This window comes from Mixophyes fleayi, chromosome 4, assembly GCF_038048845.1.
Source record: "Mixophyes fleayi isolate aMixFle1 chromosome 4, aMixFle1.hap1, whole genome shotgun sequence".
Taxonomy (NCBI): Eukaryota; Metazoa; Chordata; class Amphibia; order Anura; family Limnodynastidae; genus Mixophyes; species Mixophyes fleayi.
This window is the reverse complement of record NC_134405.1, coordinates 319,476,160-319,493,226: the sequence shown is the minus strand read 5'-3', so window position 1 is coordinate 319,493,226 and position 17,067 is coordinate 319,476,160. Positions and strand designations below refer to the sequence as shown.

The following is a 17,067-nucleotide window of genomic DNA, read 5'->3' as shown; positions in this document are numbered from 1 at the left end:
GCCCTTCTTTATTTTATTTTTTTCCTATTTTATTAATATCATTTTGGAGTTGAACTCTTCAAGTGACCCAAAAAGTGTCATTATAACCTCCTTTGTCCTGCTACTAACATCTCTTTCTATACAACAACGTAGCTGGCTTTTCCCACTAGTTGACTACACTATCTGCTTATTATCTTCACATTATCTGATATTATAACTCCAAGGCCCCTCTCCTCTGTTGTTGTTACATTACATCACTATTCATACTGTACTCTGATTTTGGAATTGTTTTGTCTCACATATACATTTTATTTGCTTTTTGATGTATTTCAATTTTTGATTTCTCTGTATTCTTTAAACCCCTACTCAGTTGTTTTAACCTTTTCAGGGGTATCAACCCTGCTACAAATCATTGTATCATTGGCAATAAGACGTATACCTTCCCTTGTAGACCACAAGTAAGATCACTAATGAATACCGTAAAAACACAGGATCCAGGACTGATCCCTAAATCACTTCACTGGTTACCATCCCTTTGTCTAAGCTTAGGCCATTGGCTACAACACCGTGTATCTTGTCTTTATGCCAAATCTTTATCCATTCCAATATCTTTGAGTCAAATCTAAAGATTTTTAGTTTCTAAATTAAAATAATGTGAGATACCAATCAAATACCTTGTTAAAATCTAAGAGGCCTACTTATGATCCTGGGATGATAACCTAGCTTTAAAATTAAAATTAGGTTTAACTCTAATTTATCAATAAATTTTGCTGGGGCACCTGAGCGGCGCTGGTTGGCGGCAGAAAGAGGACTCTTACAGCTCGCCAAGCCAGCACAGCCGTGTCGGCTCATGCACCTGCACTGGAACTGGAATCCAGGACTGGTACTTCCAGTTCCAGATTTGGTAAAAGAAAGGAATACATCAAGTTAAAAAAAATTGTAACAAAAAAACAAAACTTTAGTAAACTAAAATGCTTGATTTTAATAATAAAGCATTTTTTCTTGTTCTGCCCCCCAGCTAATGCTCCCCTGAGATGGCGTTAGCAATCAGAGCACACTTTCCTTGTTATAAATAGGCTTCTCCATATTTTGGAACTCTTAGGAGTCATGTTGTTACACAACTGGTCTAAAAATGATTTCCCAATTCCAACAATAATACTAATAGAAGACACTCCCCCTTATTCACTTGAAACACTTTACGTTGTACCACACAATTCTGCATAGAAAAAAAAACAAACTGCACAAATTATAATTCAAATAGAGTTTATTAGATTTAGGTGGCAGAGCTAGTGGACAGAGATCTGCAGTTCTATGCTATTTTCTTACTGATTCTCTTAAAGGTGATTCCTCCGCTCACTGAGGTCTGAAAGAAAGCAGACATAAAAAGTTGATTAGATTTGACCTCATGCACACTGAAGATAATATATCGTTACATAGAAAATGATCCTCTCCTTGCAATATTGTGATCTAATTCCCTGTAAGTTCTACTTCAAGTAGCAGAAAGGTGCTGCTGTAGCTGATACTGTAATAAAAGACTCACCCAAAGTGCTTATATTCTGCACACAGCAATAACAACAGCACCACCTGCAGGTTATATATTGGTACTACACGTCATCTATAGTCACTGAATGTGCATATTTTTTTTAACATAGTTAAGAATTTCTTGTTTCAATCAACCGTGACTGCTATACAACATGAATCATTTTAAAAATATGCATACATCTTTCAGATTTACATGCTATATCTTAGTTGCCATTTACTTCCACTTAAACAAGAACAAAACAGTCTACTTCTATTTTTACATAGTATTTCACTGCATTCATTGATTGATTGGAACAATATATATTTTTTTTTAATCAGGTGAATTAAAAAACAGACCAGACCTTTGTCACCATACTTAAATGAGAAAGTTCAGCAGCAAAGCTGTATTTTAGTCAACCAAAAACCAAATGTTAACTAAGAGACAGATAAAGGTTTGCCCCAAGAACTCTTAGAATTACAGTAGAGAACCAGCACAAGAAAATGACATTCCGTGTGGCACACAGGACACATAGAAGAGTCTGATTAAGACCTAATGGGGCCCTAGGTCCTAGGCCATGCTTGTCAACTTCATATTTCTGTGAATTGCAAGTGCGTATGGAGGCGGGGCAGAGTGAATCACATCACTGAGGCCCCTTCCAGTCCACTTCTCTATGAAGTGGGGAGGATAGAGGAGAATGGCCGACTTTCTCGGGAGTCCGGGAGACCTTCCCAGAATTCTGGAGTCTCTCATCACAATACGCTGATAGGAGTTAACTCCCTCCTACATAAATTATGCACAAAACACAAAAAACAATTGCAAATCAAAACTTGATCTGCATTGTCTAGTAAATATAATCTGGAAGATATCATGATATCAGTACAGAATTTATAAAAAATCATTTCACATTTTGACATTCGGCAATGTATATATAAAGGCAGTTACTTATAGTTATTATAATCCTTAAAAAATGTAACTCATTGAATACTGACCTCAACTAGCTTCCCGCCAACAATCTCTGAAGTGTGGTTGTATTTAGGGAAATCCACCACGATCTTTCCACCATCCAGTCTTACAACAGCCTGCAATGAATTGTTAAAATCAATACACAAGACATGAGCGGAAGAAGCGCGGCTATGTAGAGGATTGTCTGTTTGGGTCAGAGGGTTTTTGAACAAGTTAGATATGAATTATCACTACTTTAAAATACCCTTTCTATGTAATACCCCATTCATACTGCACCAAAATCCCGGGTTTTTGCCGGGGCGAGCTCAAACGACCTGGGTCTTGGTGCAGTATGAATGGTACAAGTCAAAAATCCCGGGTCTAAAAACCCGGGTCTTCAACCCGGGATTTATCGAGGGGTAATTCCCGGGTCGGACCCGGGTTGCCTGCACTATGAATGGTGCAACCCGGGTTTTTCAACCCGGGTTGCACAGAAAACAAGCTGATTGGCTGTCTGCCTGTCTCTGGAGGATGATGTCATCTGTGGGAGCCCGTGGAAGATTCGAGAAGGAGTTTAGGAGAAATGGTGTATGGTGGAGTGCAGATCAAGCTGAAGCAGAATCTGAGTTTGTTGGAGAAAATTGCTTTTATTTCACCAGTCACCTTTCAATAACATCACCATTTTTCAGCCAATGAAAACTGCTCTGGTGATGACTCCCACAAATTGCCAGGGCACAGACTTGTGCAGTATGAATGGGGTCAACCTGGGAAATTCCCAGGTCCGAGGTGCAGTATGAATGGTGTTTCTGAGCTGGGACGCTCCGAGCCCCGGCAAAAACCTGGCTTGAAAAACCCGGGATATTGTCGGGGCGGCAGTATGAAAGCGGTATTACTATATACTAGCTGTGCATAGTTGTTTATGAACATCCATTAAAGACGGCAGCTGTCGCCATTTCTACAATCGGCTTTCAGTGACATAACCTGGGCTAAATCTTGGAACATAGGACAGTTTTATTCCTGGGCCTCTGATGGTTGAGCTCCGGCCGCCCCAGGAAATGAAATAAAACACCTTCTGGTAATGGGGAAAAGGGCTGCGTGTTTAATTGCGTAAAAATATTCTACTCCACCCCTCCTTTCCCCTGCGGATTCATACCTGGCATAGGAGGCGGACAGAGGAGGGTGATGTCAGGAATGTGGTCATGTGATCATGACATCACAGTGCAGCCTCAGGCTCACAGTCCCTAGCACTGAACAAGGGGAACCTGAAATCCCCCTCTTCTGCCCACCTGTACTACAGGGTAGGAAACTGCAGGACGGAGGAAGAGAGAGTGAAGTATATATATATATTTAAATGTGTGTGTGGTGGCAGGAACACTTGGGAGGTCTGCAAAGTAAAGCAGATCAATATGAAGAGGAGGCCACACACAACTAAAACTGGGGCAAGCTCAATTTCTGAAATAAATGGATGGGGAGGGTGTTGGATGGTGGACCAACCTTCCATGCAGTGGCCATGCCCCCTCCAGCAGCATGAGGAGTGGGCACAGTCTTAACCAGTGATGGCTAACCTGTGACACTCCAGGTGTTGTGAAACTACAAGCCCCAGCATGCTTTGCCAGTAGATAACTAGCTGATAGCTGACACAGCATGCTGGGGCTTGTAGTTTTACAACACCTGGAGTGTCACACGTTAGCCATCATTGGTCTAAACCTTCACTTAGAGGGCCAAGTACCCTAGCACCAGCCACGCATGGGTGACTGTATTAGAAGATATCTACTGTCCACACTAAAATAATGGTGGCAGGAGTAAAGAGATATATTGCAGCTAAACATGACTGATTTGCCTCACTGGGTGTTACCATATATCTTATACCACCTGACATTCATCAATAATAAAATGGGACAATATTGGCCGCCTTTACATACCACCTATCTGTCCACTCACGCTGCACAATTTACCGTGGCCATAACCACAATCCATAAACCCACACCCAACTTGTCCATGTGATAATGGAAAATGGGAGTGTTGAGTGGATGCTATTTACACAGTGTTCAATTGATTATAATTAGCTTAACTGTGAACAATTCTACTCCTAGTTATTGCTGTCACCACAGTGATGGAGCCAGTGCCTGGTCAGCACCGATAAGGATATTGTGAAACATTGTCAGGTTAAACCATTATAAGTGGCAGGCTGCACCTCTATAAGGCTCTTTGAGTAGTAAAATGGGAGTTGTTACAGGCCAATGAACTAAAATCAATCTTTAGAGCTTAGACTTTGAGCAACTAGTTACCTTAAACTTCTTGCCGCCAGTTGATTCCAAATCCGACTCTTGTCCTACGATGAACTTGTTGGTAGTGGTGTGTCCTGGATACAACTGGGACCAGGTGAACTCGTTGCCATTCTGGACGACTTCAGTGGTGTATTTGAAGTTCCTTCCTTTCTCAATTTGTTCGTCAGGGATTCCTTTTACACAATATAGGAAAAATAAATATATAATAGATTGTCGAGCTGAACTTTTTCCTAAGGAAGCACCTATTGTTCTTGCCAATCCTTCTGTCTGCATGTATGGGCTCATTAAACAGGCCCCGCCCTTTTATATAGTTTGCAAACTAAATTAAGTAAAATATTTAATTATGAACAAGCTTATGCTTGAATTATACACTTTTCATCATACTAAAAGAGGCAATAAACAAGCTTTAGATGACAGACATTCCATGTTTGACCTCATCTATTACCTAATAGTATTACATGCATATCACTGAAGAGGTTTAATAAAAGCTATAATTCAAAGATGTTAATACTCACCAATGTGCTTCATGAAGGCATCATAGTTATCCTGGGATTCAACCTCATATTTTCCGGTGAAGGACATCTTGGCGTTAGTGGAGAAGAGAAGGAACTGTACAAGGCTAGGACTAGGAAGAGCAGTGAGTACATTTAGGCTGGAGATCCCTCCTTATATACCCTGAAGAGGGTGATCTCACCCTTATTCATTCCCAACAAACTTATCATTGTCCATCTCAGAATTGTGTTATCTTTATCTCTTTGATAAAAAATTGATAATTTAGTGTTACTGACCTGTGGGAGAATGCCGGGTTCAAACACCTGGCAACTAGCAAGATAACAATGGGCCACTTATCCATCTCTTGTAACATGTCTTTGTATGTCATTTCCTTGTGTCCTGATCCTGTTCAATGTACAGAGCTATGTAAAATGTTAGGGTTTAATAAATTAAAGATTAATAATAATCATAGTATCATTTCTATCAATAATATAATACACAAGTGGTGATAACAATACTGTTTTAACTCCTACAACTAACAGTGAGATCTGATGTCATCACTTATAATGGATGAGTCTTGGGGGTAAATGCATCAAGCTGCGAGTTTCCGGCGGGTTTGAAAAGTAGAGATGCTGCCTATAGCAACTAATCAGAGTCTAGTTCTTTATTTAGTACATTCTACAAAATGATAGCTAGAATCTGGTTGGTTGTTATAGACAATATCTCCACTTTTGAAACCCACAGGAAACACACAGCTTGATACATTTACCCCTTTATTATCATCATCATCATTTATTTATATAGCGCCACTAATTCCGCAGCACTGTACAGAGAACTCACTCACATCAGTCCCTGCCCCATTGGAGCTTACAGTCTAAATTTCCCAACATATACACAGAGAGAGAGAGAGAGAGCGAGAGAGAGACTAGGGTCAATTTGATAGCAGCCAATTAACCTACTAGTATGTTTTTGGAGTGTGGGAGGAAACCCACGCAAACACGGGGAGGACATACAAACTCCACACAGATAAGGCCATGGTCTGGAATCGAACTCATGACCCCTTGATGTCATCACTTTGATGTTTGTCACTCATTAGGAACATTTGTGTATTCCAAGTTATAATGCACCCTGTACTGCAAATTTTTATGCACATTAGAAGTCACTCGGATTTCTGTGAACTTTATAAAAGCAATTGGCCTGCATATCCGTACTTTTATATGGTCACAGAACTCCTCAGTGAATTATTATATCCTTATAATTTACAGAAGGTGTGCATTATCCTGTATATATTTATATAATGAGTTTTATGAGTGCAGGCTTGTGGGAATGTTGGTGCACACTGACTAGTGGGGAACCACCCATAATGATATCTGGATTTCATTTATTGCTCGCCCCCCTTCTGCTACCACCACCTTTGTTGCACTCTCTGGAGGAGAGGGGGGTTCAATTCTGCGCAGAGTCCCTCCGGAGCGGTCCGTGAAGGTACTCTGTGGCAATGTATGGCCCTCATAGAGGTGCACCGCAAAATGAGCAGAGATTCCTTACGGTAATAAGTGGTAATGTGTGCAGCCAATGGATAAATGTTTATAATATGTAAAATATATATGACAAAATTAACAATGAAGTTCCTATTCCCCAGGCTTATGTAGACTTATCATGGCTCTGGTCATGCAAATTTATTCTCCCTTTCTGAATATGGTTGTTTAAAGGCAATACTGGCCAAAATAGAGACTAAAAGAAATCTTCCCGGTTATAAGTGTCTTAAAGGGACCCTGAATCTGAAATAAGCTGAGCTGATTCACAAATCTTCTCTTACTATATTGTTTAACAATTGTTGAACTTTGGATGAGGATCATATGTGTTATGTTGTGAGCCTGGCTGCAGTGTTCACCAATATGCCTGTAGGCTGAAAATCTGGGGCCTGATTCATTAAGGAACTTAAATTAAAAAGTTTCTTATTTAAGTCTCCTGGACAAAACCATGTTACAATGCAAGGGGTGAAAATTAGTTTTCTGCTTTGCACATAAGTTAAATACTGACTGTTTTTTCATGTAGCACACAAATACTTGATAGCTTATTTGTACACTGAAATTTAAAGTTGATATTTGTGTGCTACATGAAAAAACAGTCAGTATTTAACTTATGGGCAAAACAGAAAACTATTTTTCACCCCTTGCATTGTAACATGGTTTTGTCCAGGAGACTTAAATAAGAAACGTCTTAATTTAAATTCCTTAATGAATCAGGGCCCTGGTGCACACAAAACAGAAAAAAAAAAAAGTTTTTATTTTAGGGGAGGCAATAATGGTTGGCTGTAACACTGTTCAGGATTTTGTTAAAATGTCAGTGTTGTCACAAGCAGAAATGTTTGTTTTTAAAAAATGGCACAAGCCCCTCATGAGAAAGCCCCTCACAGTGCACCAACCCATGAGGTCAGCCAATGAGACATTAGTAACTCTCTTCTCATCCATGTTGTTGCTGATGTTCACTTGCCACAATAGGGTAGATTAACCGTCTAAAAAAGAAAAGTGGAGGTTTTGTCCGTAGCAGCCAATCAGATTCTATTTATCATTTATGTAGTGCTTTCTAGCAACACCAATACTCTGCCTTTTCAGAAGGTTTGATAAATCCCCCCACCGCTGTGTTTTCAATATTTTGGTTTTAAAACAGAATGATAGGTGATTATTAAAATCATCTAGCAAACAACAGAAAGCAACTTTTTTTCTTATTTAGGGGACTTTTAAATCAAAACTTCAGTCTGCGATGTACAGTTTTTAAATTTACATTGAAATTTACACACTTCTTGTATAAGATTTAAAAAAAAAACCAGAAAGTACCATCAATAAAATGATGAAATATTATATATGCCATCAATAAAATGATGCAATATTACATACAGCAATTCACTATATATAATAAACATTTATGCTTTTATGGAAAAAAGATTATGGTGTTCACTGGAGGTTGGCTAGGCCATTTTACTTCCTACGCACCAACTGAATAGCACCTCTCGCTCTTATTATTTATATAAAAACTAATCATGCTTTCTTAGCTGGGCTCCTTTCACAATTACCTTAAATATCTCATTGTCCGAAACTCCTTAAAAGACCATGGCAGCAAGCACTTGTGTTTATTGGATTACAGGGGACTTGTCAAATCTTGTTGAACAAGAGCTTATTCAAATCAAATGGGGTTCTAGATAGGCTAGAGGTTTTAGTCTGGATATACCAGAAGTGAGACAAATAAGGTAACTGGGCAGTATAATCAAATGCAAACCGAAATCAGGGCAGGTGGCTAGCAAAATTGTGGAGGTACAAACTGAGGTCAGGGCAGATGAAGAGGAACAGTAATTAGCAGAGGTCAGTACGGGTGGCAGATTGGGAAGAACGGTAATGAGCAAAGGTCAGTACAGGTGGCAGACTGGGAAGAATGGTAACAAGCAAAGGTCAGTACAAGCGGCAGACTAGGAAGAACGGTAATAAGCAGAGGTCAGTACGGGATGCAGACTAGGAAGAACGGTAACGAGCAGAGGTCAGTACAGATGGCAGTCTGGGAAGAAAGGTAACCAGCAAAGGTCAGTACGGGCAGCAGACTAGGAAGAACGGTAACGAGCAGAAGTCAGTATGGGTGGCAGACTACTAAGAACGGTAACGAGCAGAGGTCAGTATGAGTGGCAGACTAGGAAGAATGGTAACAAGCAGAGGTCAGTACGGGTGGCAGACTAGCATGGTCAAGAACGTGCTGGATCAAACAAAAGCAGCTATCAGATATTGCAGAGCATGAACACCAGGTCAAGCTATCACTATTACAGGCCATCAGTGAATGACGCTGACAGCTTAATAAAGCCATTATTGATCAATCCTAATTAGAGATGAGCGCACTCGGATTTCGTGAATCCGAGCCCACCCGAACGTTTCCGATCCGAGCCGGATCCGAGACAGATCCGGGTATTGGCGCCAAATGAAAACCTGAAACCGAGGCCCGGAGTCATAATCCCGCTGTCGGATCTCGCGATACTCGGAACCTATAAATTCCCCGCTAGTCGCCGCCATCTTCACTCGGGCATTGATCAGGGTAGAGGGAGGGTGTGTTAGGTGGTCCTCTGTCCTGGTAGATCTCGTGCTGTGCTGTTTAGTTCTGTGCTGTGCTGTGTTTTGCAGTATCAGTCCAGTGGTGCTGTGTACTGTGCTCTGTCAATTTTGAGTTCAGTGGTGCTGCTGCGTCCTGTGCTGTGTCCTGGTCAGTCCAGTGGTGCTGTGTCCTGTGCTCTGTCCTTCTAAGGGCATAGTTATTTCCCCATTATTCCCCATTTTCAAATTTTTTTTAAAAAAGTTATAAAAAAAAATACAAAAAAATAATTAAAAAAAAAATTAATTACAACAAAATTTGCAAAACCAATCCTGCAGTATAAGTCCATTGGTACTGCAATATTACCAAGTTCACACATTCAGCAGTAAAAGTCCAGTGGTACTGCAATATTACAAAGTTCACACATTCTGCAGTATCAGTCCAGTGGTGCTGTGTCCTGTGCTCTGTCCTTCTGAGTTCAGTGGTGCTGCTGGGTCCTGTGCTGTGTCCTGTTCAGTCCAGTGGTGCTGTGTCCTGTGCTCTGTGCTTCTAAGGGCATAGTTATTTCCCCATTATTCCCAAGTTTTTAAAAAATAAAAAAAAAGTTATAAAAAAAAGTAATTATAACAAAATTTGCACAACCAATCCTGCAGTATAAGCCCATTGGTACTGCAATATTACCAAGTTCACACATTCTGCAGTATCTTGTGCTACATATAATGGAGACCAAAAATTTGGAGGATAAAGTAGGGAAAGATCAAGACCCACTTCCTCCTAATGCTGAAGCTGCTGCCACTAGTCATGACATAGACGATGAAATGCCATCAACGTCGTCTTCCAAGCCCGATGCCCAATCTCCTAGTACAGGGCATGTAAAATCCAAAAAGCCCAAGTTAAGTAAAAGTAGCAAAAAGATAAACTTAAAATCATCTGAGGAGAAACGTAAAGTTGCCAATATGCCATTTAAGACACGCAGTGGCAAGGAACGGATTAGCCCCTGGCCCGTGTTCATGACTAGTGGTTCAGCTTCACCCAAGGAGCTAAGCCCTCCTCCTCCCCCCACTACAAAAAATTTAAGAGGGTTATGCTGTCAGCAACAACACAGCAAACAACTCTGCCTTCTAAAGAGACATTATCACAAATCCCCAAGGCGAGTCCAAGGGTGTTGGTGTTTGTCAAGCCTGACCTTCCCATCACTGTACGGGAAGGGGTGGCTCGGGAAGAGGCTATTGATGTAGCTGGCGCTGTGGAGGAACTTGATGATGATGATGCTGATGTGGTTATTGTAAATGAGGCAGCAGTGGGGGAAACAGCTGATGTCCATGGGATTAAAAAGCCCATTGTCATGCCTGGTCAGAAGACCAAAAAATGCACCTCTTTGGTCTGGAGTTATTTCTATCCCAATCCGGACAACAATTGTATTGCCATATGTATATTATGTAAAGCTCAAATAAGCAGGGGTAAGGATCTTGCCCACCTAGGGACATCCTCCCTTATACGTCACCTGAATAACCTTCATAGTTCAGTGGTTAGTTCAGGAACTGGGGCTAGGACCGTCATCGGTACAGGGACACCTAAATCCCATGGTCCAGTTGGATACACACCAGCAACACCCTCCTCGTCAACTTCCTCCACGATCTCCATCAGATTGAGTCCTGCAGCCCAAGTCAGCAGCCAGACTGAGTCCTCTTCAATACGGGATTCATCCGAGGAATCCTGCAGCGGTACGCCTACTAATGCCACTGCTGCTGTTGCTGCTGTTAGTCGGTCATCTTCCCAGAGGGGAAGTCGTAAGACCGCTAAGTCTTTCACAAAACAATTGACCGTCCAACAGTCGTTTGCCATGACCACAAAATACGATAGTAGTCACCCTATTGCAAAGCGTATAACTGCGGCTGTAACTGCAATGTTGGTGTTAGACGTGCGCCCGGTGTCCGCCATCAGTGGAGTGGGATTTAGAGGGTTGATGGAGGTATTGTGTCCCCGGTACCAAATCCCGTCGAGATTCCACTTCACTAGGCAGGCGATACCAAAAATGTACAGAGAAGTACGATCAAGTGTCCTCAGTGCTCTAAAAAATGCGGTTGTACCCACTGTCCACTTAACCACGGACATGTGGACAAGTGGTTCTGGGCAAACGAAAGACTATATGACTGTGACAGCCCACTGGGTAGATGCATCCCCTTCCGCAGCAACAGCAACAGCTGCATCAGTAGCAGCATCTACAAAACGGCTGCTCGTGCAAAGGCAGGCAACATTGTGTATTACAGGCTTTAATAAGAGGCACAACGCTGACAACATATTAGAGAAACTGAGGGAAATTATCTCCCAGTGGCTTACCCCACTTAGACTCTCATGGGGATTTGTGGTGTCAGACAATGCCAGTAACATTGTGCGGGCATTAAATATGGGCAATTTCCAGCACGTCCCGTGACATGCCAACAGCTCCACCCTCATTTTCTTCCACATCTATGGCTGCGAGGAAAAAGCTCAGTTTTCCTAAAAGACCCGCTGGCGGGGATGCTGATAACATCTGGTCCGGACTGAAGGACCTGCCAACCATTGCAGACATGTCTACTGTCGCTGCATTGGATGCTGTCACAATTGAAAAAATGGTGGAGGATTATTTTGCTGACACCATCCAAATAGACATGTCAGACAGTCCATATTGTTACTGGCAGGAAAAAAAAGCAGTTTGGAAGCCCCTGTACAAACTGGCTCTATTTTACCTGAGTTGTCCCCCCTCCAGTGTGTACTCCGAAAGAGTTTTTAGTGCAGCGGGGAACCTGGTCAGTGAGCGGCGAAGGAGGTTGCTTCCTCACAACGTTGAAAAAATGATGTTTATAAAAATGAATAATCAATTCCTCAATGAAGTACAGCACTGCCCTCCAGATAGTACAGAGGGACCTGTGGTTGTGGAGTCCAGCGGAGACGAATTGATAATGTGTGAGGAGGAGGAAGTACACACTGTAGGGGGAGAGGAATCAGAGGTTGAGGATGAGGACGACATCTTTCCTCAGTAGAGCCTGTTTAGTTTGTACAGGGAGAGATGAATTGTTTTTTTGGTGTGGGGGCCCAAACAAACCAATCATTTCAGCCACAGTTGTTTGGTAGGCCCTGTCGCTGAAATGATTGGTTTGTTAAAGTGTGCATGTCCTATTTCAACAACATAAGGGTGGGTGGGAGGGCCCAAGGACAATTCCATCTTGCAACTCTTTTTTTGGCATTATGTGACCATTCAACAGTCGTTTGCCATGTTCAAAAAGTAAAACAAAATGTCAACAAATTCAAAAAATTAAACCAAAAGTAAAATGCCCTGTCATAATTTAAAACAAGAGGTATTGACGTGCTAGAACTCCTGTAGTGTTTATATGTTATAAACACTACACTTGGAAGTTGGAGGAGGTATTGTGGCCCTGGTACCAAATTTAGTACCGGGGCCACTCCACTATGGAGTCCAGATAGAGGTGTATCAGATATTAAACAACGTTGACTGTTGCTGCAAAATTTTTAAATAATATTGTGGGGAACACTACACTATGCAGTCCATAAACTTTTTTGGTAGAATTCAGACCCGTGGAGGGTTTTTTAATTATATTGTGGCCCCGGTAAAAAATTGTGTACCGGGGCCACCACACTACGCAGTCAAGAAACTTTTTTTTTGGAATTCAGACCCGTGGAGGGTTTTTTAATTATATTGTAGGGACCATTCCTCTACGCAGTCCAGATACAATTTTTGGTGTAATTAAGACCAGTTGATGCCGGTTTTCTTATTATATTGTGGTGACCACTCCTCTACGCAGTCCAGATACAATTTTTGGTGTAATTAAGACCAGTTGATGCCGGTTTTCTTATTATATTGTGGGGACCACTCCTCTACGCAGTCCAGGTACAATTTTTGGTGGGATTCAGACCATTTGAGGGTTTTTAAATTATATTGTGGTGACCACTCCTCTACGCAGTCCAGGTACAATTTTTGGTGTAATTAAGAGCAGTTGATGGTTTTCTTATTATATTGTGGTGACCACTCCTCTACGCAGTCCAGGTACAATTTTTGGTGGGATTCAGACCATTTGAGGGTTTTTAAATTATATTGTGGTGACCACTCCTCTACGCAGTCCAGGTACAATTTTTGGTGTAATTAAGAGCAGTTGATGGTTTTCTTATTATATTGTGGTGACCACTCCTCTACGCAGTCCAGATACAATTTTTGGTGTAATTAAGACCAGTTGATGCCGGTTTTCTTATTATATTGTGAGGACCACTCCTCTACGCAGTCCAGGTACAATTTTTGGTGGCATTCAGACCATTTGAGGGTTTTTAAATTATATTGTGGTGACCACTCCTCTACGCAGTCCAGGTACAATTTTTGGTGTAATTAAGAGCAGTTGATGGTTTTCTTATTATATTGTGGTGACCACTTCTCTACGCAGTCCAGGTACAATTTTTGGTGGGATTCAGACCATTTGAGGGTTTTTAAATTATATTGTGGTGACCACTCCTCTACGCAGTCCAGGTACAATTTTTGGTGTAATTAAGAGCAGTTGATGGTTTTCTTATTATATTGTGGTGACCACTCCTCTACGCAGTCCAGATACAATTTTTGGTGTAATTAAGAGCAGTTGATGGTTTTCTTATTATATTGTAGGGACCACTCCTCTATGCAGTCCAGATACAATTTTTGGTGTAATTAAGACCAGTTGATGCCGGTTTTCTTATTATATTGTAGGGACCACTCCTCTGCGCAGTCCAGATACAATTTTTGGTGTAATTAAGACCAGTTGATGCCGGTTTTCTTATTATATTGTGGGGACCACTCCTCTACGCAGTCCAGATACAATTTTTGGTGTAATTAAGACCAGTTGATGCCGGTTTTCTTATTATATTGTGGGGACCACTCCTCTACGCAGTCCAGATACAATTTTTGGTGTAATTAAGACCAGTTGATGGTTTTCTTATTATATTGTGGTGACCCACTCCTCTACGCAGTCCAGGTACAATTTTTGGTGTAATTAAGAGCAGTTGATGGTTTTCTTATTATATTGTAGGGACCACTCCTCTATGCAGTCCAGATACAATTTTTGGTGTAATTAAGACCAGTTGATGCCGGTTTTCTTATTATATTGTAGGGACCACTCCTCTGCGCAGTCCAGATACAATTTTTGGTGTAATTAAGACCAGTTGATGCCGGTTTTCTTATTATATTGTGGGGACCACTCCTCTACGCAGTCCAGATACAATTTTTGGTGTAATTAAGACCAGTTGATGGTTTTCTTATTATATTGTGGTGACCACTCCTCTACGCAGTCCAGGTACAATTTTTGGTGTAATTAAGACCAGTTGATGGTTTTCTTAATATATTGTGGGGACCACTCCACTAGGCAGTCCAGAAAGATACCTCGTTGCAACATTTTGGACTAATAACAATATTGTGAGGTGTTCAGAATACACTGTAAATTAGTGGAAATGATTGTTATTAAATGTTATTGAGGTTCATAATAGCGTAGGAGTGAAAATAAGTGCAAAAACTTGATTTTAGAACTTTTTATGCTTTTTTCAAAAAAAATCCGAATCCAAAACCTTAAATCCGAACCAAAACCTTTCGGCAGGTGTTTTGCGAAACAAATCCAAACCTAAAACCTCAAGCAAATCCGAATCCAAAACACAAAACACGAGACACCAAAAGTCGCCGGTGCACATCCCTAATCCTAATAGCGGAACAGTTCAGCCCTCACAGCGTTGATAAGCAATGTCAAGTACCTGAGTCAGAAGATGTCAAGGCAACCAATATACACCGTTTAAATGGTCGAGAAGTAGTGGAATGCCAGAGTCTCCCTCTGTCCCCAATCCTGACAGTACTGCACTGTGCAGTGACTGTGTATAGCACCTATCATTATACCAAGTCCCCTCTTATTTTCCACACAGTATAAAGTAACCTCTGCAGTGACTAGGAAACACATACCGATGTGTCAGAATGACTGGGCTAGTGTCCAAATAGGTGGCCGCATTGGAAGAAAGTAAGATCTCTTCTGGCATCACTGAGGCCTTTTAGTGGGTATATGACCAACACATAGACCAATAGCTTTTACCAACATACCCAATAAATATCCCATCAATTTCAGTCATCAGTTAGTTATTATTTGGGCCATAATTATTGGTTCATCCCACAGCACCAGTTCTGCTTACCAAAGGTGGCCCACTGGGCGCTCACATTCCATTCCACTGCAGATAAGACCAATAGCCTTATAGCGATAACGATGTTGCAGCAAGTTTAAAGGGTATTTATGATATGTAAAACTTAGCGTTTTTTGGCGATATTGAGGACAGACTGGGGCATGTCCACTCTTTTCTCCATAGTTGCTTCCTCTAAGCCCCTTTGTGCAGCCATATGCGAGGGGGCGTGTCCAAAGGAGGAGTCAGGGTGGAGCTATGCTGAGCATGCATGGTAATGAGATTAACCCTTACCATGCAGCATGTGTGCCGCTGTCTCCCCTACTCTGTGCGCCAAATTCCTGAGCCACTTCAGCTTAATTTTTGAGCAGAGCTGCGTAGTCTGTTGAGAACTAAATATTACATATGGCGCCACTCTGTTCCAAAAACAGAGCACTGCCAGTATATGTGAATTAGCTATCTGGAAGAGTAAATGGAACTAAAAGCACACCCTGACCTGGATAAACATATTGACATTTTTATATAAGTCTTTATTACTCATAAGAGTGAGTGGACATCAGGGGGTAAATGTATCAAGCTGAGAGTTTTCCGGCGAGTTTGAAAAGTGGATATGCTGCCTATAGCAACCAATTAGATTCTAGCTATCATTTTGTAGAATGTACTAAATAAATGATAGCTAGAATCTGATTGATTTTTTAAACCCGCCAGAAAACTCTCAGCTTGATACATTAACCCCTTGGTGTTTTTAACTGTCTCCATCAGACTTTACTGGAATAAGCTGAGAAAGCTGAAATTGATGACCAAAACTGACAATAAAAAATAAACATCATATGATATGGCAGATATCACATTGTATCACAAATTACATCACTGCCTCTGTAGATCAGATAGGAGCCGGGGCAGAGTTAAGAGTGACCTTATGTTTATCTCTGAGATCTGGAATAGCTCCAGAAAAGTGGAATGAACTCATCACAGTTGTGCAACTTCAGACTTAAGATTTTGTCTGTGTCTGAGTTTCTTTTCATTTTACAAGGGCCGTGACCTGCAATCAAGCTGTTCTGTTAAGACAGATTTACTGCGCTCAGAACCGGAGTCTGATTTTCATTAAAGTGGAAATAAGCACAAAAAAATTAAAGTGGAACTATACTTAAATTGTGAAGGTCCGTGATCCATGTTTAAATGGTTTTAGGAATAGTGAATAATATGAAATGATTAAATCTGAATGATTTAAATGTTTAGCGATGTATGTACAGGAACAAATGTGTTCTATTTATGGAGTTAATGAAAGACTGCCTAGATATATATGTCTATTGTAAGACAAGATCCCCCCCCCCAAGTGACCACTGCAAACCTCCACACAGAACCTCCTATATCAGCCAATGGACAGAGGCAGCGACGAGATCTTGAGAGAGCTGAGCGGCGGTTTGAAAGCAGATCCGTACGCAGAAGGAAAAGGAGGAGAGGAAAGGGAGGAGAAGGTGTGATGAGATGGGTGTGTCAGGACATTGAAACTAGGGGTTTAGCTTGCTGGACACCGCTTCTTGTTCAGACTGTGTTTTACATTGCTTGGATTGGATAGTGTTAGCCATGTGGGTATGTATTTTA

The 17,067-nt window shown here is 41.2% G+C and overlaps 1 protein-coding gene across 3 annotated transcripts; it reads right to left on the bottom strand.

Moving 5' to 3' along the window:
• Positions 1 to 1,256: 1,256 nt before the first annotated feature.
• LOC142150190 (gastrotropin-like) lies at positions 1,257 to 16,899 on the bottom strand. 3 transcript variants are annotated; one of them, XM_075205394.1, is made up of 6 exons: positions 16,814 to 16,899; positions 5,520 to 5,628; positions 5,247 to 5,356; positions 4,732 to 4,904; positions 2,491 to 2,580; positions 1,257 to 1,342 (listed from the first exon to the last, which is right to left on the bottom strand). In XM_075205394.1, exons 2-6 carry the CDS (start codon positions 5,609 to 5,611, stop codon positions 1,289 to 1,291), a joined length of 519 nt encoding a protein of 172 aa, XP_075061495.1. In that variant the 5' UTR covers positions 5,612 to 5,628; positions 16,814 to 16,899; the 3' UTR covers positions 1,257 to 1,288. The 3 variants fall into 3 exon arrangements, with proteins under 3 accessions (XP_075061495.1, XP_075061494.1, XP_075061496.1); XM_075205393.1 differs by having other exon boundaries at positions 5,520 to 5,645; positions 16,814 to 16,876; XM_075205395.1 differs by lacking the exon at positions 16,814 to 16,899 and having other exon boundaries at positions 5,520 to 5,728.
• Between the last annotated feature and the right edge of the window lie 168 nt (positions 16,900 to 17,067).